The sequence below is a fragment of the Macaca nemestrina genome, chromosome 17, assembly GCF_043159975.1.
Source record: "Macaca nemestrina isolate mMacNem1 chromosome 17, mMacNem.hap1, whole genome shotgun sequence".
NCBI classification, from domain to species: domain Eukaryota; kingdom Metazoa; phylum Chordata; class Mammalia; order Primates; family Cercopithecidae; genus Macaca; species Macaca nemestrina.
The window spans coordinates 64,598,622-64,621,599 of NC_092141.1; the positions used below are offsets into that span (position 1 = coordinate 64,598,622).

At 39.2% G+C, this 22,978-nt stretch overlaps 4 protein-coding genes across 4 annotated transcripts; all 4 read right to left on the reverse strand.

Annotated features, from left to right (window-relative positions):
- Positions 1 to 1,704: 1,704 nt before the first annotated feature.
- Positions 1,705 to 2,375, reverse strand: LOC105472191 (keratin-associated protein 1-1). The gene has a single exon (XM_011725213.3). It carries the CDS (start codon positions 2,373 to 2,375, stop codon positions 1,851 to 1,853), a length of 525 nt encoding a protein of 174 aa, XP_011723515.1. The 3' UTR covers positions 1,705 to 1,850.
- Positions 2,376 to 4,613: 2,238 nt separating this feature from the next.
- Positions 4,614 to 5,461, reverse strand: LOC105472192 (keratin associated protein 1-4). The gene has a single exon (XM_011725214.2). It carries the CDS (start codon positions 5,339 to 5,341, stop codon positions 4,976 to 4,978), a length of 366 nt encoding a protein of 121 aa, XP_011723516.1. The 5' UTR covers positions 5,342 to 5,461; the 3' UTR covers positions 4,614 to 4,975.
- Positions 5,462 to 11,889: 6,428 nt separating this feature from the next.
- Positions 11,890 to 12,423, reverse strand: LOC105472193 (keratin-associated protein 1-1). Its single transcript, XM_011725215.3, has one exon. The coding sequence runs from the start codon at positions 12,421 to 12,423 to the stop codon at positions 11,890 to 11,892; it is 534 nt and encodes a 177-aa protein (XP_011723517.2).
- Positions 12,424 to 19,428: 7,005 nt separating this feature from the next.
- LOC139359369 (keratin-associated protein 1-1-like) lies at positions 19,429 to 19,992 on the reverse strand. Its single transcript, XM_071081970.1, has one exon. It carries the CDS (start codon positions 19,990 to 19,992, stop codon positions 19,429 to 19,431), a length of 564 nt encoding a protein of 187 aa, XP_070938071.1.
- Positions 19,993 to 22,978: the final 2,986 nt, after the last annotated feature.

Sequence of the window (22,978 nt, forward strand, 5' to 3'; positions counted from 1 at the left end):
GGCAGAGTTGCATTCAGATTTCAGTTTTGTTTCTAAACTTATGAGCTATGTGACTGTAAGCAAGCTATTTAACTTCTTTTAGACTTACTTCTCTATAAGCCAGGATCGCAATATCTATTTCACAGGATTGGTGTAGATGTTATGTGAAGCAAAGTTCGCATGATGTGTACTTGGCCTATGCACAGCATGTGGTACTAGCAAGGCCACGCTGGTTCACCTCCTTCCCCTTCATATGTGTCTTCTCCATCACTCTTCCTCCTTTCCTTTCAGCCTCTCGTACCTAGCCTTTTTCACTGTGTCTTCTCTCTGTCTTTTCTCCTCTATTTTGTTCTCTTCTTCCCCTTTTCATTCTTGTCTCCATCCTTTAATACTCTAATTCATCTTGCTTCATCCCTTTCATTGTCCACCTACCCTTACATGGCCAATGATCCTCAATAAAAGAAAGGCTCCCACGTTTGCTTTGGACTTGGAAATGTGTGTCTTTTTACCATTACTTAACTGTTTAGTGCACCTTATATCCTCTTTGGTGTCATATATAGAAAATTGCCATTTTGAGAGCTTATTGCAATTTACTGCATAGTGTAATGGAGTGCAGTAGCACGATCTCAGCTCACTGAAACCTCCGCCTCTCAGGTTCAAGCGATTCTCCTGCCTCAGCCTCCCAAGTCGTTGGGACTACAGGCGTACATCACCACGCCCAGTAATTTTTTTTTTTTTTTTTTTTTGTATTTTTAGTAGAGACAGGGTTTCACCATGTTGCCCAGGCTGGTCTCAAACTCGTGAGCTCAGGTTATCCGCCCACTTCAGGCTCCCAGATTGCTAGGATTAGAGGTGTGTACCACTGCTCCTGGCCTCAAGTAGACATTCTTTTTTTTTTTTTTTTTTCTTTTTTGAGACGGAGTCTTGCTCTGTCACCCAGGCTGGAGTGCAGTGGCGCGATCTTGGCTCACTGCAAGCTCTGCCTCCTGGGTTCACCCGCCATCCTCCTGCCTCAGCCTCCTGGGTAGCTGGGACTACAGGTGCCCACCACCACGCCTGGCAAATTTTTGTATTTTTAGTAGAGACGGGGTTTCACCGTGTTAGCCAGGATGGTCTCGATCTCCTGACCTCATGATCCACCTGCCTTGGCCTCCCAAAGTGCTGGGATTACAGGTGTGAGCCACCGCGCCCAGCCTCAAGTAGACATTCTTGAATTATAAGCAGTTAAACCAGGTGATGTACAAGTGAAAACAAATACAATGGTTTCTTTGCCTAGTATATACTATTTATTAAGAAATGACAGAAGACATTGTATCACAGATATAACTGAAATATCCAGCAGGCAAGATCATTATGATCCAAAAATCAAGGGGTGGATCAGATGTTAAAATGTAGAAAGTCCAGCCTACTTCTTAGAAGCTGAATGTTGGGTAATGAGCTTCCATTCTCTCTGGTGACACTTGAGGAATGTCACCTGGCTATAATTTGGTGTCTTTGATGTTGCAAAAACTTTTAGGTAAACAAGATAAATATGGATTATAAAGCATGGAAACATTAGACTTGTGGATAGCTCCCATGGATAAATTCCACAACATGTCATTAATTTTTAATCCTGCAGAAATATCAGAAATAGTATATCCCAAGCAAACTGATGATCAGCAGGTGACTTTGTAGCATTTCTGTGTCCGCAGTGAAGAGTCAAGGTATTCACTGTAGAATGGAATCAGATAGAATTGTGAACTCTTATACTTAGTAGTCTCCATCACAGACAATGCAAAGTCCGAGAACTTGTTAGTGGTCCAGGGGTGGTCAAGGGATGAACAGTTCAGAGATACTGTGACGTAGGCAATTGAAAATAAGCAAACTGGCTTTCAGCAAATGGGCTCACAGCAGCAGACTGGGCGGCAGCAGGACTGTCCACAATAGGACGGGCGGCAGCAGGAGGCCTCAGCGTGGTGCAGCTGGCAGCAGGATGGGGGTGTGCAGCTCACCACACAGCAGGGGGGCAGGTAGGTGCCCTCCACACGGCAGTCTGGGCGGCACCACCTGATACGGGTGCTCACGGATCCACTGCTGCCCTCTTGGCCATAGCCGATGCCACCACCAATGCCATAGCTGGTTCCGCAGGAACTGGTCTGGCAGCAGCTTGGCTGGCAGCAGCTGGTCTCACAGCAGCTTGGCTGGCAGCAGCTGGAGCCACAGGTCCCACTGGTTGAGAAGCTGGGAAATCCGCAGAAGCTGGTCTGGCAGCAGCTTGGCTGGCAGCAGCTGGTCTCACAGCAGCGTGGCTGGCAGCAGCTGGTCTCACAGCAGCTTGGCTGGCAGCAGCTGGAGCCGCAGGTCCCACTGGTAGAGAAGCTGGGATATCCACAGAGGCTGGTCTGGCAGCAGGTCATGGTGTTGGGAGTTGGGTTGAGAGCTGCGTTGCTTGGAGGAGTTTCTGAGTTTTGGTGGTGACTTCCACATTGGCCCTTTTATACATCTGAGCCAGCTGCTGTTTACAAAATCGTTAACATATTTTCTTTGTTTTTGTTTAAATTTGTTTCTCAGTGGATCTCCAATTGGCTTACGTTGAAGTACTCATGACACATTATGAGCAATAGTTTAGAAATTACTCTGTTTTATAGTTTCTTCCGGACTCCTCATATCAGTCCTTTGCTCTTTGGAATATGTTTGTGGTTTCCCATGTTCCAAGAGTCCTTCCATTTTAGTCCAAATGAATGCTCTCATTTTATGTAATAGTTATTCCATGTGACAATCTATTCAGACCTCTAAGGCTAAGAGTAATAACTGTGTTGTTATATTTAACTATTATTTTTTCCTCCTGGATAGATGGACTAAATTCTATTAAGTTTTGGATATCTGGATATCTACTGAACTGAAGGAGTACCTTTGGTCATGCATAATTCGCAGATTTCACCTTGTTTTGTTCCAGTGTCATATTGAATTACCGATTATAGTTCCTTTGATTTCAACCAATTTGAAATGTGTGAATATTATTCCTGTTCCAGACCAGAAATCTGTTCTTGGGAACCAAATTGACATAGTATTTAGGAAGGTATCCAGCAGAGTCCTTAGTTTGTGGTAGAACCTTAATAAATGTTTATTGAATCTGATTCAATAAATGTTTATTGAATAGGTGGAGTAAAAGGCATGATTCATGGATATCAATACCACTCCCACATAATTAAAGAGAAATTTCAAGCTGTAGTACCTCTCATGAAAGAGTCTTGTTATTTACTGTAAAGAGACTAGGAAATGTGTTTTTTGGTTTATTTTATTTTATTTTATTTTTTGGTTTAGTAGTGGAACCGGGCTCAGGAAAAAATATCTAGGAGTTGTGACACTTTGAAGAATGTACTGCCATCTACTTTATTCCTCTTGGAAATTGCATAATCTTGTGTGTAATCCATCATTGCTACCAAGTAAATGATAGAGGTAAGTTCTGGGAGCTTGTAAATAGTGTGGAAAATATGTTCCTTTCTATATTTGCATCCTATTGTATTTTGTATATTACATTCTAATGCCTAATGAAGAGTTTAAAAATTAAATGGTAAAATATATTTTGTTTTGTTCTAGGTTGTGTTAACTTTTTTTTTTTTTTTTTTTTTTTAGACAGAGTCTCGCTCTGTCACCCAGGCTGGAATGCAGTGGCATGATCTCGGCTCACTGCAAGCTCCGCCTCCCGGGTTCATGCCCTTCTCCTGCCTCAGCCTCCTGAGTAGCTGGGACTATAGGTGCCCACTACCATGCCTGGCTAATTTTTTTTTTTTTTTTTTTTTTTTTTGTAATTTGTAGTAAAGACAGGATTTCTCTGTGTTAGCCAGGATGGTCTTAATCTCCTGACCTCGTGATCTGCCCGCCTCGGCCTCCCAAAGTGCTGGGATTACAGGCGTGAGCCACCGTGCCTGGCGTGTTAACTTCTTAAGAGAACATCTTTTAAGTTGGGTTGCAAAGTGCAAAATATAATAGAGCTGTTTCAGATTTCTAACGCATCTGCCTGACAAATGGCAACGGTAGAACTCAGCAGGTGCTCTCTATAGCTGTTTCTTCTATTATAATTTAGACCAGAGATACACTTTATGCATACCTACCTACATCAAATGAAGGTGAATACCGGGAGTTGAAGCTTAGAGAGCAATTCAGGGATCAGTGGGAAGAATGTGAAAGGCTAAGGCGTAGAAATTAAACCTAAATACTCTTGGAAAATAGGTAGTATCTGGTAGATATTTTAAAATCTATTTAGAAAGTAATACAATGTCTTTAGATTTGGGGGCATAAATGAAGGAGAATATTTAGTATATAAAATGGAAGGAGACAAAAGATGGTAGAATTACATTTAGGTTGAAATCAATAGCTTTGATCAACCTTAAAGTTTTAGCTGAAGGTCAACCTTTATTGGTCTAGACCTAATTGTAATAGATTAGAGCATGCAAATATTGGAATAACTATAAAATTATTTAATTCATGGAGCATTTCTAAGTTGATGGATTCAAGCATAATTTACTTTGTATTTAATCTTTCTGGTTTAGACTTTGTGGTTATACTTTGGTATTATTATCAAATTGCAAATCCACTCTTGAATACCAGCCACAGGAATACATGCTTAAAGGTAGAAGGTGAACATAACTCAGTTTGCTTTGCACATTAAAACATTTTATTTGAATTAATCAGAGATATTCAAGGAAAAACCAGGTCTGAAGATGCATGGGCATCAAGAGAGAGTTGGGGGAGCAGAGATGTCACTGAAATGATGAACTATTCCATCTTGGTCCTCTGCTCAAGCAACGTAAGCTATCCAGAACACTGATTGATACGTGTTTCAGTGAGTGAATTCGGCACATCCGCAGTGTCCTCACTAGGAGTTTCATTATCTCTGAGCAGCTTAACAACATCATGGTACTTAGCATCCAAGTAAAATCGAACAGTTCTTCAGAAATCAGCATAATTTTGCTGTGCTTCCCCTTTCATTCGTAAGCGATCAGCAACGTGGTTTTTAGCAGGTGGGCTCACAGCATTGGCAGCAGCAGGCTGGGCGGCAGCAGGACTGCCCACAGTAGGATGGGCGGCAGCAGGAGGCCTCAGCATGGTGCAGCTGGCAGCAGGATGGGGGTGTGCAGCTTACCAGGCAGCAGGGGGGCAGGCAGGTGCCCTCCACGCGGCAATCTGGGCGGCACCACCTGATACGGGTCCTCACAGCTCCACCCCTGCCCTCCTGGCCACAGCTGATGCTACCACCAATGCCACAGCCAGTTCCGCAGGAGCTGGTCTGGCAGCAGCTTGGCTGGCAGCAACTGGTCTCACAGCAGCTTGGCTGGCAGCAACTGGAGCCACAGGTCCCACTGGTGGAACAGCTAGCCATGGTGTCAGGAGCTGGGTTGAGAGCTGTATTGTTAAGAGAGGTTTCTGAGTTTGTGCTGCGCCTTCTATATCTGTCCTTTTATATGTTCCCTAGAGCTGCATATTTACCTAACATCTTTTCTTGATGTCAATTTCAGCATGAGTCTCTGGCTAATACCCGAGGTGTTTAGAAAGTTATAAATAGCATTTCAATAGCCTGCTTTTTCCATTGTTCAATTGAGTCTCATTATGTTTCTTCTTTGCCCTCGGGACTAAGTGAAGGCTCATCATGGAAGCCAAGCACAAAAGTGCCTCTTGATGCAAGTCACATGACAGACTGGCCTGAGCCAAGTGTTGCCCTGGCATGCTTTGTCATACTTGTCCTTTGATAGCCTTTAGGCATAATTTATCTTAACTGACCATTTTTCCTTAAATGATCACTTAACCATGATCATGGTTTTATAAACAATTGTCTAGACTTGGAAAGACTAACATTAGTGTCATCAAAACATGAACTGTAACCTGATGTATCAACTTTCAAACCAAGTATGCCTTTCTATGATCAATTTGTGCAAGTTATAGGATCCTCAGAGCTCTATCTAATATTCTTGCCTTCAGTAGTAGTGAATGTACATGTTGATAACCAAAATCTTTAATGACTTTTGCTTGTAGATTGTTTTCTGACACTATTAAATTAAACATATGTGCTAGTAATGAATATACATTGTAACAAGTCAAAGAGTACAGAGGCATATAAAGAAAAACTAATATCCTGTCCCTTCCCTGAAGATGCACACATCTCTACCAAAATTAATGCTCTAGAGGTAATCAATATTAAGAATTTGGTGCACATTCTTTGATACCTTTATCCCTGCTTCTGCAAATATAAACCAGCATATATACATATATATCTTCTATTTCAGTAAAGTTTGGGTCTCCTACACATTTGTACTTACAAATTTTTAATTGTGGTAAAATATACATACCAGAAAATTCATGAATCATTTAACCATCTTAACTATTTGTAAATAGTCTTGTCACCCTTGTTGAAAATCTTTTGACCACATTCACATGCAGAAGAATGAAATTAGACCATTATCTCACATCATATACAAAAACCAACTTACAATGGATTAAAAGACTGAAATGTAAGAAAGACTCAAAATGAAAACTATTAGAAGAAAATAGAGGCAAACTCCATGACTTTTGCCTGGCCAATGATATTGTGAACATGAACTCAAAAGCATCAGCAAAAATAGACAAATGGGATTACATCAAACTAAAAAGCTTCTGCACAGCCAATAAAACACTAAACTGAGTGAAGAGACAAACCACAGATGGGAGAAAATATTTACAAACCACATATCTGATAAGGGGTAATATCCAAAATATAGAAGAAACTCAAACAACTCAATACCTGTAGTAAGAAAACAAATAACATAATTGAAAAATGGGCAAAGAATCTAAATAGACGTTTCTCAAAAAAAGATCTACAAATGGCCAACAGGTATATGAAAAAGTTTTCAAAATCACCAATCATCGAATAATGCAAATTGAAGCCACAATGAGGTATCATCTCACATATGTTAGATGGTTATTATCAAAAAGACAAAAGATAGCAAGTGTTGGAGAGGAAGTGTAGAAAACAGAACTCTGGCACACTGTTGGTGGAAATGTAAATTAGTACAGTCTTTATGGAAAACAATATAAGGTTCCTGAAAACATTAAAAATAGAACTGTCATATAATCAAGCAATCCCACTTCTGTGTATATACCCGAAGGAAACTAAATCAGTATTTTGAAGAGACATCTGCATTCCCGTGTTCATTGCAGCATTACTCCCAATAGCCAAGATATGGAAGCAACCTAAGTGTCCATGTCCATCATTAAATGAGTGGATAAATAAAATGTGACACACACACACTCACACACTGGAATATTCTTAGTCATAAAATAAGGAAATCCTGCTATTTGGGGCAACACAGATGAAACTTGAGAACATTATCTAAGTGAAATAAGTCAGACAAAGAAAAAGACTAATATTGCACTTTCTCACTTACAAGTGGAATACAAAAAAGTTGAATTCATAGAAGTAGAAAGTAGAATGGTGGTTACCAGGGGCTAGGGTGGTGGTGGAGTGTGTTGGGGAGATGTTGGTCAAAGGATTACAAAATTTCAGTTAGATAAGAGGAATAAATTCAAGAGATCTATTGTACGACATAGTGACTATAGTTTATAACAATATGTTATAGTCTTGAAAATTGCTAAGAGAGTAGATGTTATGTTTTCACTACAAAAAATTATGTGAGGTAAAGCATATGTTAATTAGTTTGATTTAGCCATTATACAAGGTATGCATGTTTCAAAACAATGTGTTGTACACATGAATACATATAACTTTTGTTAATTCAAATAAATAAATAAATGAACTCATTTAACCATGTATGTATTTGAGGGTTTATTTCTAGGCTCTCTGTTCTTTTCCGTTGCTTTACATGTCTGTCTTTATGTCAGTACCACACTGTTATGATTACTGTAGCTTTGCAGTAAATTTTGAAATAGGAAAATGTGAGACCAACTTTGTTCTTTTTTAAGATTGTTTTGGCTATCTAGGACCCCTTCTGATTTCGTATGTATTTTAGGATGGATTTTTTTTTTATTTCTGCAAAAACATCATTGGGATTTTTATAGGGTTTGCATTAAATCTGTAGATTCTCTGGGTAGTATTGACATCTTAACAATATTAAATCCTACAATTCATGATCTCAGGATGTCTTTTCATTTATTTGTATCTTCTTTCATTTCTTTCAGGAACATTTTGTAGTTTCTGGTGTACAAGTCTTTCCCTTCCAAGGTTAAGTTTGTTCCTAAGTATTTTATTCTTTATTTTATTATTATTATTATTTTTTGAGATGGAGTCTCACTCTATCACCCAGGCTGGAGTGCAGTGGCACAATCTCGGCTCACTGTAACCTCCACCTCCTGGGTTCAAGCAATTCTCTTGCCTCAGCCTCCCCAGTAGCTGGGACCATAGGCACCCACGACTATGCCTGGCTAATTTTTGTATTTTTAGTAGAGAGCAGGGTTTCACTGTATTGGCCAGGCTGGACTTGAACTCCTAACGTCAGGTGATCTGCCTGCCTCAGCTTACCAAAGTGCTAGGATTACAGGCATGAGCCACCATGCCTGGCCATAAGTATTTTATTCTTTTGATGTTATTGTAAATGGAATTGTTTTTAAAATTTTCTTTGTATATTTTTCATGGTTAGTGTATAGAAATGCAAGTGATTTTTGTGCATTGGTTTTGTATCTGCAACTTCACTGAACTTGTTTATTAGTTATAACTGTGTGTGAGTGTGTGTAAAATCTTTAGAATTTTTTACATATAAAGTCATATTATCTGTGAATGGAGAGAATTTACTATTTCCTTTCCAATTTGGATATCTTTTATTTCTTTTTCTTTCCTAGTTGCTCTGGCTAGGACTCCTAGTACTATGATAAATAGAATGGGCAAAAGTGGGCATGTTTGTCTTGTTCCTAATCTTGGAAAAAAAACTGTTGATTATGATGTTGCCTATGGCCTTTTCACATATGGCTTTAATTATGTTGAGGTCATTTGCTTCTATTCCTAGTTTGTTAGGTTTTTTTAAAAAATCATGAAAGAGTTTGGAATTTTGTCAAATGCTTCTTCTGTATCAATAGAGATGAGCAGGTGCTTTTTCCTCTTCATTCTACTAATGATTCATTTTTGTATGTTGAACCGTCCTTGCCTTCCAGGATAAAATTTCATTTGATTATAGCATTTAATACTTTTAATGTATCATTTAATTCTATTTGCTGGGATTTTGAAAGGATTTTTCATTAATATTCATCAGGGATTTAGGTCTGTAGTTTTCTTTTTTTTATAGTATCTTTGTCTGACTTTGGTATTAGAGTAATGCTGGTTTCATAGAATGAGTTTGAAAGTGTTTTCTCCTTTCTAATTTTTAAAAAGAGTTTGAGGAGGATTGGTGTTATTTTTTCTATAATGTTTTGTATATGTCACCAATGAAGCCATCTGGTTCTGAGCTTTTCTTTGTTAGGAGGTTTCTGATTACTGATTCAATCTCCTTGTTATAGGTCTGTTCAGATTTTTTATTTCTTCATGATTCAGTTTTGGTAGGTTGTACATTTCTAGAAATTTCTCCATTTCATCTAGATTATGCAATTTGTAGATGCATTCTATACATATTACTAACTCTTTTAATAGTTATATAATATTCCAGAGTATGATCATACCACAAATCACTAAACCATCCCCAATGATAAAACATCAATCATTTTTATTTTATGCTTTTGAATTTAAAAACAATCATAGAATTTTAAGCTTAACTGGGTCCAACTTTAGATGATTAGGGATGGTCACATGATGTATGGGACCAAATTCTTAACTGAAAATTAAATTAATTAAACTAGATGGGCTTCTCAAACTGGTTCTACCGCTGACTGACTGTATGACCTTAAAAAAGTCATGTAATTCCTCTGAATATTGGTTTATTCATCTGTAAAATGAGATGATCTCTCAGACATCTTTCAGGGCTCTACCAGATTGTCCATTCCTTAAAAGCATAATCTGCCTATGTCTAATGCATCTGGGTGTCCTTTGTAGTGCTTTCCGTACTATTTTGCATATAGATGCTCAGTAAATGCTTGTTAATAAAAGAGGGAATGAATGACTAGCAGTGTACAGTAATGATGAAAAGCCCAATTTGCATTTTACCTAAATCACTTGTCATTTATTTATTTATTTATTTATTTATTTATTTATTTATTTATTCATTCATTCTAGCAGGAACTTCTTAGGTGGTGATACCGGTATTTAGGATCAAAGGGCCAAAAGGACAAAACATGTCTCAATTTCTGTTCTGTTGTTCAAGGGTGTTTTCTGGATTGGATTAGGTCTCTAGATAGTATGTTGGGGAAATTGGTTCTTTGCTTTGCAAATGTTATCCTTTGTTCATACCTTCTAATTTTCTGATTTTCATTAACCATTGAATAAAGCATTGTAATGTTAACCTAAGTAAAAAAACAAACAAACAAAAAAAAACACCTTCGATACTCTCAGTTCTAAGTCCAAGGAACCGTGAATTAATCCTAAGCCTTGTTCTAAAAACCATTCAAATTTATAAAGCATTCTCTGATATTTGTCTTTAAATGTGTATAAATTTATTGCGTATGTGTATTATATATAAAAGCATATTTATATATGTATATGTTTACTTTGAAGTGAACATTTTAAGCCAAAGTATATATGTTGATTCTAAAAATACAGTAAATTCATTGTTATCCTCACTTCTGTTTAGAAACTGGAGGAAAAAATTTAGAGTAAAAATTTCCATCTAATTGCGAGTGTATTTCCTCAGAGAGGCTTTCCCACCCTGTATTTCTCTTGCAATCCTTCGCAAGGTTACATGTGAATGGAAGACTGTGATTTATTAGCATACATTACCATTCTTTGATGACTGCCTGAAAGAGCATTTCTCTAACAGACAGGAAAAATAAGTAATATTCTGGCTCTAGATTCAGATATTTTTATTTTTTATTTTTTTCAAAATGGGGTCTTGCTCTATCACCCAGGCTGGAGTGCAATGACACGATCTTGGCTCACTGCAACCTCCACTTCCTGGGTTCAAGCAATTCTCCTGCCTCAGCCTCCCGAGTAGCTAGGATTAAAGGTGCGTGGCATGACGCCCGGCTAATTTTTTGTACTTTTAGTAGAGATGGGGTTTCACCAGGTTGGCCAAGCTGATCTTGAACTCCTCACCTAGTGATCTGCCCACCTCGGCCTCCCAAAATGCTGGGATTACAGGTGTGAGCCACTGCACCCAGCCAGAGATTTTGATTTCTGTAACTTCCTGGTTGTGAAAGCACTGTGTAAGGTTAAGTTATGGTAACAGAGCCTTTACCATTTCTGAGGCCCTAAATAACTACATTTACTCTATGTTTTTATGGGCATTAACCTCCACTGGGCCTCTGGATAACAAATTTCCTAATGTGGTATTAGAAGAGAAGGGATATCAAAAGCAGATTAAAATTTTTCATATGACATTCTATGAAATATACATCCTGAATACACTCAATGAAAAAAAGAGACATGTTTGTTGCACCAATAGTTACAATTTATTAGACCTTGGTGTATTATTCCTCTTTCATAGGGGGTGCAATTTGCAGGGTGGTGGAATGGAGAAAGTGAGCATCCTGAGAAGAACAGATGGCTCTTCCATGGTCTCGTCGGCACTGAGACTCAGAGCGTGGGCTTCAATGCTTGTAAAGGGTCAATTTCAAGGTAAATCGGCTTTTTCATTTTTTGGGTCAAATTTGTATTTTGGCGTCCTCAGAGAGAAGAGCAAGGTCTTTCTGGAATTGAAAGGAATCAGGTAATTCTGAGGCCTAAATATTTGGTAACCCCCATAACAAAGCCAAAGAAAAGTTCAAGAATTTGTTAGTGGTCCACAAGTGCTTGAAGAAATAATTCATTCATGAATTAAACTGAAAGTGGAAATTTCAAGTTGAAAATCAGCAAACTGGCTTTTAGCAGCTGGGCTCACAGGAGTAGCAACAGCAGACTGGGCGGCAGCAGGACTGTCCACAGTAGGATGGGCGGCAGCAGGAGGCCTCGGCGTGGTGCAGCTGGCAGCAGGATGGGGGTGTGCAGCTCACCACGCAGCAGGGGGGCAGGTAGGTGCCCTCCACACGGCAGTCTGGGCGGCACCACCTGATACGGGTGCTCACAGCTCCACTGCTGCCTTCCTGGCCATAGCCGATGCCACCACCAATGCCATAGCTGGTTCCGCAGGAGCTGGTCTGGCAGCAGCTTGGCTGGCAGCAGCTGGTCTCACAGCAGCTTGGCTGGCAGCAGCTGGAGCCACAGGTCCCACTGGTTGAGAAGCTGGGAAATCCGCAGAAGCTGGTCTGGCAGCAGCTTGGCTGGCAGCAGCTGGTCTCACAGCAGCGTGGCTGGCAGCAGCTGGTCTCACAGCAGCTTGGCTGGCAGCAGCTGGAGCCGCAGGTCCTACTGGTGGAGCAGCTGGGAAATCCACAGAAGCTGGTCTGACAGCAGGCCATGGTGTCAGGAGTTGGTCTGAAGTTTGGGTTGCTTGGAGGAGTTTCTGAGTTTTGGTGATGGCTGCCACACTGGGCCTTTTATAAGCCTTGGCCAGCTACTGTTTACATAATTCCTGAAGTCTCTTCCTTATTTGTGTTTGATAATTTGTCTCTGAATGATAATTGGCCTCTCCCTGAATTATTTGTTGAACCTTCTGGGAGCCTTTGAAAGTTGATTGTATTTGGTCTGCAATTAAGCTTCTTTACCATGGTCAAGTAGTCATTGGCATTAATTAGGAATATGATCCCTAACTCCCCATGTTTCTTAAAATTTTCTCATGGTCGAGGAATAATTGACTGATGCTTCACCTTTAAGGATTGTCAATATTATTCAGTGTTGACCCTTACAACTGGGTGATTGGGTCTCACATGACAGTTTAATTCCCTCCAGTTTTAACTGCGGCTCCTTCTCTACCTTCCTTATCTTCCCTTTGACTGTGAAGCAAGACTATATTCAGCTGGCCAGAAAGGGATGCTTTCTTGGGCCAGGGAGATTTGCATTAATTGCTATTCATAACATTTTTCCATCACTGATTATGTGCCTAAATGGTTCTGAGTACTTTGTATGTATCAACTTGCTGAATTGTGACAGCAATCTGTGGACTAGGTATCACTGCCACTCCCATCAACCATGTGAGAAAACTGAGCCACAACAGATTGAAGTAACTTACCCAAGTTCACACTAGTATCTAGTGAATCTGAAATTTGAATCCACACCCTCTGATTCCAGACTAAACTCTTTAAACACTATAGTCAATTCTTTCTCTCTTTCTCTCTCCCTTCCTTCCTTCCTTCCTTCCTTCTTCCTTCTTCTTCCTTTTCTTTCTTTCTTTCTTTCTTTCTTTCTTTCTTTCTTTCTTTCTTTCTTTCTTTCTTTCTTTCTTTCTTTCTTTCTTTCTTTCTTTCTTTCTTTCTTTCTTTCTTTCTCTTTCTTTCTTTCTTTTTCTTTCTTCTTTTTTTATGTAAGCAGTTGTTCGAAGGAAAATCCAAGTGTGAAAGCAAGATGTAAAAATGTGCTTCCTTTCTTATAGACTTTTTTTAGAGTAAAAGGAAGGAAGGAAGGGGGAACTTAGGGTAAGTAATAACACTGTTTACTAGAGCCATTCCTAGAGATTTTATTTATTTATTAACAGCATAATAAGCACACTTCAAGAAAATCTTAAGTGCTAAAAAAGTTAACCTCCTTGACTTGTGACTTTGTCTCATCTTTTATCTTAAGATATTCTATAGATTTAGATTTTTTGACTGCATAAAATTATACTTTTAACATATTAATACTGGAGTATGTGATTTACTACAGTGTGTTAGATCTGCAGTATGCAGTTCATTATAGATATTAGAGACTAATCTAGTGAACTGGAAAGTTTATATAATTTGAATGAGGCAACTGATGATGGTGAAGATAAACGTTTTGTTTAGATGCAATAAAAGGTGATGAGGCCTCCATGGAGTATGAGCTCATTGCAGAGAAATGCAAGTTACAGTGCTACTCTTGGGTTTTGAACCAGAACACCAAATGGTAGTTCCGCTTCTCTAGAAATGACAGCTTTGAGTTTACATCATAACTCTTTCTGAGTCAGAATTAAGTCATTTTCAAATCCCACATCAAATTTGGTTTAAAAGATGTGATTCTTTGTGAATTCCTTGCTTCTTCTTAAGCAAAGCTATATCACAGATTCTTTGATTAGCTAATATTTTTTATGTTGGATGTTTGAAATATGTGGATGTGTCATGACAAGAATCTCAGGAGCTATTTAATTCAGATCTAAACTTAGCAGAATCTTTGATACTAAACAGATGTGTCTCCTTTTGCAAAAGGCTCAGATATCTGAGGACTTGAAATACATTATTGATAACAGCACTGGAGACAGTGGCGTTGCATATCGGTTCTCCCTTTCTGGGCTTTTCTACTGTGGCACCATTTTCAACATCTTCCTCAGTGCAAAATTTAAGGTATAACACTTACTTGAGAATTTGACTCTTGTGCCACAGAATGAAGACTAATCTGAACATTCCCTTACCTCCTCTAAGTAAATTAAGGAAATGAAATTTGTATTATTTCACTTTACATAATATCCTCCAAGTTTAGATATGTTGTAATATGTGACTGAATTTCCTTCTTTTTACAGACTCAATAGTATTCCGTTGTGTGTATATACCACATTTCTTATTCCTGTGCTTATTCCCTCTGGTTTTCATTACTTCATTTAAGTGATGGGTTCCAGACCATTCCAGTACCATAAGAAGAAAGAATATGTTTGTCTATTATTCTTGAACGTTGGACTTTGGCTTAACACAGATACTAATGTTTGAAATTATTTTCACTTAAGATATCATGGTTCTGATTTTTAGTTACAAGTTCTGGGGATTCTTCCAATTTCTTCATCTCCATTTTACTAGTTCTCTAATTCAGTTGTGACTGCCTTACTTAGATTCTCAAGAAATAAAGCATGATTGATGTACCAGTCAAATGAATACAGCATTCCTACGTAGGGCTTCTGTGCTTCTGCTCTGGGCTTCCAGCCTAGTAATCTAGACCGGATAACACATAAACTTCAAGGACCTCGTCTTACCCCCAACTTTTATCTTAAGCCAAGTCACAAGATCTATCTCTTCCCTCCTGAATACCAACCAGGCTTTTTGGGGTGCTGCTGAGCCAAAGTCCTTTTAATTAAAAGGTACATCTAACCTAAACCCTCTCAGCGACAACAGAGCTCTAAATGAGGGGAATAAAATGTTGACCACGTTGCAGGGCCATTGTGTATAGATGTACAGGTCGTGCCCTGATGTGGGGCTCCGTGGCTCTGTCCACTCAGAGGAATGAGCATATTATTTCTTACATCAAGCTGGAGGCTCGACAAGCTGTACACCCCTCTGTCTGTATCTTCCCCAAAGTGGTACCTTTTCCTAATTCCTGTAAAGTTGTGCTAGCAGAGGTCCTGTTCTTTTGATTTTTTAAAATTGAGGTGAAATTCACATAACCTACAATTAACCATTTTAAAGTGTGTAACTGAGTGACGTATAGTATGTTCATAATGTTGTGCAACATCGTCTCTCTCTAGTTTCAAAAACTTTTCCATCATCCCAGAGGAACGCCCCCATGACCTTTAAGCAATCACTTCCCATACCCCTCTATCCCCAGTCACTGGCTTACCACTTTGATTTAACGATGAAAGATTTTATCCCTTGGAATGAAAGCCTCACTATGTGTCTTTTATTTAATACTTGGTTCATCTAGAACTCTCTCTGAAAATTAGAATAAGAATGGTGATAGTATACAGCCAACATCACATTCATTTAAATCCATCCTTGCAGTGAACATTTATTTTCTGCTTCACAATACATAAGAAGTATGTACAGATATTATAAAAACATCAGTTTATACTCCCTTTCACCATTTTTCGAAGTATATTTTGAGGAGTATTGGTGTTACAGGGTGTTAACAGGTAATATAAAAATAGAGTTTTCTGGCTAAGTTAGTTTGGGAGTGATGGTTATAGAGTTCCCTTCCTTCCTTCCATCTTTCTTTCTTTCTTTCTTTCTTTCTTTCTTTCTTTCTTTCTTTCTTTCTTTCTTTCTTTCTTTCTTTCTTTCTTTCTTTCTCTTTCTTTCTTTCTCTCTTTCCTCTCTCTTTCTCTTTCTTTTTCTTTTCTTTCTCTCTCTCTTTCTCTTTCTTCCTTCCTTTCTTCCTTTCTTTCTTGCTTGCTCTTTCTTTCTTTTCTTTTCTTTTCTTTCTTTCTTTCTTTCTTTCTTTCTTTCTTTCTTTCTTTCTTTCTTTCTTTCTTTCTTTCTTTCTTTCTCCTTCCTTCCTTCCTTCCTTTCTTTCTCTTTCTTTCTTTCTTTCTTTCTTTCTTTCTTTCTCTCTTTCCTCTCTCTTTCTCTTTCTTTTTCTTTTCTTTCTCTCTCTTTCTCTTTCTTCCTTCCTTTCTTCCTTTCTTTCTTGCTTGCACTTTCTTTCTTTCTTTTCTTTTCTTTCTTTCTTTCTTTCTTTCTTTCTTTCTTTCTTTCTTTCTTTCTTTCTTTCCCCTTCCTTCCTTCCTTCCTTCCTTCCTTCCTTCCTTCCTTCCTTCCTTCCTTCCTTCCTTCCTTCCTTCCTTCCTTTCTCTTTCTTTCTTTCTTTCTTTCTTTCTTTCTTTCTTTCTTTCTTTCTTTCTTCCTTCCTTCCTTCCTTCCTTCCTTCCTTCCTTCCTTCCTTCCTTCCTTCCTTCCTTCCTTCCTTCCTTCCTTCCTTTCTTTGAGACAGACTCTCACTCTGTCACCCAGGCTGTAGTGTAGTGGCGCAATCTTGTTTCACTGCAACCTCTACCTCCTGGATTCAAGTGATTCTCCTGCTTCAGGCTGTGAGACCACAGGTGCCCACCACGACGCCTGGCTAATTTTTGTAGTTTTAGTAGAGACGGGGTTTTGCCATGTTTGCCATGCTGGTCTCGAACTTGTGACCTCAGGTGATCCACCTGCCTCAGCCTCCAAAAGTGCTGGGATGATAGGTGTGAGCCACTGAGCCCGGCCACTGGTTATAGAGCTTTCTTTATTGCAGGGTATCTCAGTCTGTTTAATATTCCAATGTGGCTTTATAAACCTGCAAGATGGTGATAATGCATAAGATATTATTTAACCACTGTATATTTTTTCCTCTTTGGGCATCTGAAGCGATTACTGGTCAATGTGTCGCCTGTTTAGGAAATTATCTACTCTCTTATGCCTGGAAGGGATGTTGTTGGTAATGACTCAGTTCTTTCATTTTCCAAATTAGAAATAGGTACCCAGGCAAGCGAAGGGATTTGCTCAAGGATTCATGGATAGCTAGTTACAAAGCTGGGACTAGAACTCAGGAGTCTGTATTTGCTTTTTGTTCTTCCTTTTCTAGAAGGAAAAAAAAAACACACTCAAATGTTCTTTCTGTTTTCTCACTCAACAACAATCAACATAGAAGATTTCTTTTTCTTTTCTTTTCTTTCTTTCCTTTTTTTTTTTTTTTTTTTTTTTTTTTTTTTTTTTTTGAGATGGAGTTTCGCTCTGTTGCCCAGTCTGGAGTGCAGTGGCGCGATCTCGGCTCACTGCAAGCTCCACCCCCCGGGTTCACGCCATTCTCCTGCCTCAGCCTCCTGAGTAGCTGGGACTACAGGCACCCGCCACCACGCCCTATCACCAGGTAAATAGCGTTAGAATGGAATTGGAGTGGAGAACACGCAGCTGGTATCTGCTGCATCATTTATTTCCTTGCTTATTGATGGGGAAAAATTTGGCCTGTGGCCTAATGTATTCTCCAATTCCATTCTAATGCTGTTTACCTGGCGATAGCGTCAGGTTTTACAGGGTGAGGGCTCAGTCCCGTAAGACTGCCCCCTACTTCCAGTGCCAAGCACACAAGCTCCAGGTTGTTTTGCCTGTGCTTCCGACCGACCAGCCATAAGTTGGGAATTCCAGGACCCCCTCCTTAAGTTTGATGAGTGTGCTAGAGCGGCTCCCAGGACTCAGGGAAACATTTAGTTTATTGGTTTATGATAAAGACCATTACAAAAGGTACAGAAGAAGAGAGGCATAGGGTAAGGTGTGGGGGAAGGGGTATGAGGAGCTTTCATAACCTCTCTGGGAACAGCACATTCCAGGAACCTCCACACATTCAGCTCTCCGGAAGCTCCTCAAATTCCGTGGGGTTTTTTTTTTTTTTTTTTTTGGACATTTTATGGAGACTTCAGTGGATGGGCATGATGGACAACCATTAGAAACGTGATTGGACAAAAAGAGTATGATGTCATGTTAGTAGAGTGAGTGGTGAAACCCGGTAAGGCCTGTCTGTTCAGATCCTTCTTGGTCACTCTGTGCAGCCTTCCTTCCTCCAGGGCACGGGGCAGAACCTCTTCTGAAATGGGGATCTTATGACCTACAAGCAGACAAGGAAGGTAGGAGAATATCTTGACGGCCAGTGCCAAGAACAGTGGGGGAAGATTCTTGCCTTGAGGAGTAAAAGGAGCAGGTGAAAAGAGGGCAGGAGAAGGGCAGAGAGAGAGAGAGCAAAAGCGCGCGCGCGCAGCGCGCGAGAGAGAGAGAGAGAGAGAGAGAGAGAGAGAGAGAAAGAGAGAGAGAGAGAGAGAGAAAGAGAGAGAGAGATTCTGTTTTCTGAGGTCTGCTTCTGAAGTCTAAAGTGCCCTAACATCATAAAAAGGGCTATGGGAGTTATGAGCCTAGGACCTTGAATAAAATGTGTATGTTTGTTACGTGCTATTACTCTATAATCTTGTGTTTGTATTCTTTCCCAATTTTTATTGTTTTTGTGTATCATAGATGATAGAAATAATTGTACACAACCTCATATATGAATGAATGAATGGACAAATGAATAGATTTGACAGAACCTCAAGAAGCTGAATAACATGAAATTCCTTTTTATAAAATCAGTCTATTGGAATACCTAGCCCACCACTTAGCACATGTGAGAACCTTAGGAAACAGTTCCTAAATGCTGTCATGTTCCTTTAATCATATGTCTTAGCTGCAAAATATTGGACCATTTAATGGTAAAACAAAAGAAAATTACTTTTGAAGATCATCATTAAAAGCAGAAATACAGAAAAACCATAGTGCCATGTCATGTTGATATTTTGAAAAATCCCAGCACCCCAATATCTGTAACAAATTCCAAAGCAAAGAAAGTTCTAATGACTTCATCATTGAAAACCTTTATTAAATTTAAGTCCCAATAATTGTTGAAATATTTCAGATGATATTTATAGTAAAATATTATCTAACTCTTTTCACATTGTAGGACTTTGGCTGACATCCAGGTCTAGGAAAAAATTTTGGTCTTCCATTGTAAATGAATTTACATCCTAGAGAATTTATGTGGCTATGTGATGAGAGGTTGCAAGCCCAGTTATAGGTACTGGAGTTCAGAAGATTGTTAGGATTCTAATTTGGCTAGTTTTAAAGTGCCATCTTATCAGGATTCCCAGCAGAAGGAGGTTTTCAACAAGTGGGCTCACAGGAGTAGCAGCAGCAGACTGGGCGGCAGCAGGACTGTCCACAGTAGGACGGGCGGCAGCAGGAGGCCTCGGCGTGGTGCAGCTGGCAGCAGGATGGGGGTGTGCAGCTCACCACACAGCAGGGGGGCAGGTAGGTGCCCTCCACGCGGCAGTCTGGGCGGCACCACCTGATACGGGTGCTCACAGCTCCACTGCTGCCTTCCTGGCCATAGCCGATGCCACCACCAATGCCATAGCTGGTTCCGCAGGAGCTGGTCTGGCAGCAGCTTGGCTGGCAGCAGCTGGTCTCACAGCAGCTTGGCTGGCAGCAGCTAGTTTCACAGCAGCTTGGCTGGCAGCAGCTGGAGCCACAAGTCCCACTGGTTGAGAAGCTGGGAAACCCACAGAAGCTGGTCTGGCAGCAGCTTGGCTGGCAGCAGCTGGTCTCACAGCAGCGTGGCTGGCAGCAGCTGGTCTCACAGCAGCTTGGCTGGCAGCAGCTGGAGCCACAGGTCCCACTGGTGGAGCAGCTGGGAAATCCACAGAAGCTGGTCTGACAGCAGGCCATGATGTCAGGAGTTGGTCTGAGGTTTGGGTTGCTTGGAGGAGTTTCTGAGTTGTGGCTGCCTATTCCACCTCGGGCTTTTTATAAGTCTTGACCAATTCCTCTATCTGTGGCGAGCAACATTTTTATCTTGTTACTCTTTAAACCAGCCTTTCTAGGGCCCTCTGATGGTTCAAATGCTGAATTGTTTTAAATATATCTTGAAATTGATTTTTCCTTATTGCTCAGCTAATACTCACCAAATGTGTTTGTCCTTGGTAAAAATGTTAACATTTTGTTTTCAAACAATGGTGTAATTTCTACTTGAGCTTCAGCTTCAGTTTTGCACTTGTGGGCATATCATCTGACAAGGTGACTCTCACCCATAAGATGATGTGATTTTGGGGATTGTATTCACCAAACCTCAAGTCTCCAGAAAAGAATTATGAATCATGACTGTCCTATGTAAGACTGCTTTATATTTTTTAGACTAGTAAGATTATACTCTCTCTATATAATCTTATTAGCCAGATAGAAATTCTGATAAACTCTACATTCATAGAAATTCATATATTTTTCACTGAAATGAAATCTTTCCAATTTCTGTGATATCTCCTGAACTTCACATTCATATCTGAGGAAACATTGATCACTCAGGAGGATATATAAAACAAAACCTGTTCAATTCCAATGTCTCTTAAAAGAGAGGCTAAAATTCATATTCAGTAATTGGAAAAAGATTGCAAAATATTTTAATGAAATCTACACTTCTCTATGAAAGACAAAAATCACCGGTATATGGATTATCTGGCATATAATTTCTCAAAGGCAGAATTTATTTTTAATTTATGTCATTTCACATTACTAAACTGTGTGTCCTGTGAAAAGATATTAGACCAAAGAGCATGACAACTGAATTTAGGAAGGGAAATCAATCAAAGAAAAAGCAAGAGTTAGAAAATACTTTTTTCTGCTTTATAAGGCAGGTTAGAAAATGGGTGACCAAATATAGTTCAAGAGGTGTAGTATAATAAATGCAAAGAGATTAAGATAAATTTCGACAAAATAAAAGTTAAAACAATTCCTGGCCATTGCTAGAAGAAAGAATGTGATTTTCTACTGGGAGTTTAGGGTTACATAACATACATGAAAAAAGTCTGGACAAAAACATATTATTTCTACTTGGGGTAGGTTTATTTCTCCCTTCCCATCATGAATAGAAACACATAGTTAGCATTTTATGAGGTGGTGGTGTTTATACAGGAATAGGGTTATATTACAATGTGATTCATGCCAGCATCAGTAAAGATGTTCATGTCATATGGTAACTATGACTGTAGGTATGACGTTGAAAATGGTTATATGTAATCGCTGAACGTTGGAGATCAAAAATGTGTAAATTATCTTGTTCCACCACTTAATTTTATAGGTGTAGAAACTGACATCATTCTTATTATAAATAGCACATATTTATTAACTTCTACTATGCCCAGAGCACTAAAGGCTTATACAGAAAGCAGGACCCCATCTGTTTGTTTCATATCTTGCTCTAGTATAAAAATCAGTGTAGTAGTAACAGGAGGGATTAATCAAGGAAAAGAGTTGAGTAAAGAACTATTTAGTCTCAAAGTTCTAAATGGGAACATTGGTGGTGTGGTATGGAGCACTTTTCATTTTCACTTAACATTAGTTGGTATTAGAATACTCTTGAGTCTTGGAGAGGTTAAGCGACTTGTTCCATTCCCAGAGTACACAACTAGAAGAGCTGGGTATAAAACTCCTATCACTCATTCCTAGACCAGTTCTTTTTATTTTATACCATGCTACTTTTCAGAATCAATTAATGTTAGTAAAGCTCTTTGTATTTGTCTTTTTTTCTCAAAAAAGGTATTTTGTAATAGCTCAAGAATATAAATATTAGATGGTAGACAGATGACACTATGGACTAGCAATTTTAAATACACAATAAATAAGTATAAATATGTTAAAGTTCTTTTAAGTATCTGGACCAGAGACTTTTAAAAAAAATTATTATTATACTTTAAGTTCTAGGGTACATGTGCACAACATGCAGGTTTGTTACATATGTATACATGAGGTTTGTTACATATGTATACATGTGCCATGTTGGTGTGCTGCACCCATTAACTCATCATTTACATAAGGTATATCTCCTAATGCTATCCCTCCTCCCTCCCCCCTCCCCACAATAGGCCCTGGTGTGGACCAGAGACTTATAATTGGAATAAATCACATTTGCTTCCTAGTCATTTTTGTTTCCCACATTCAACTAAGTTAATATACTTTCTGGGTTTCTACATCTGCCATACTCATTGTGTCTTCTTTATTCCATGGGTATTATCTTAGTTGAGCTCTTATTGTACATCGGTTGGACCAGGGCAATATCTTCCTGATTAGTTTCTGTATAGTTCTGTGCAACTTATTTCTCTGGCCTTTGACCTCTGTCTTTATAAGGTGCTATCATGAGAATTGTCCCAATGCCCAGCTCTTGTTATGCCATTTTCCTGCCCCAAAACTTTCAACAGCTCCTTACTGCTTATTGCATTAAGGGTGTACTCCCTTGTCTAGTATTCAAAGCATACAAATTTTCCAAATCTTTCTTTCACTATCACTCTCTATATATCCAGTGCCCCCAGCCAAACTGTACTCTGAACAATGCTATGGTTCCCCTCCCTCCATACCTTTGCTCATACTATTTCTATTGCTACGAATGCCATCCCTCTGATCTGGGTAGCACAATCTGAACCCATATAAAATGTTAGCTTCTCTTTTCAATCTTTCTTTTTTTCCTCAACCAATAGTGACTTCTGTGTTGATACCACACAGTGTTGTACTTTCATTTTTTCATATTCTACTTTTTAGATGAATTATAGGTGAATATGACTCATGTCCCTAGAAGCTTTTTGAAGAAGGGAACATTTTTAATTCAATTTTAATTTCTATTTTATACCATGTAGCCTGTGACTTGCATATGGTAGGCAAACAGTGC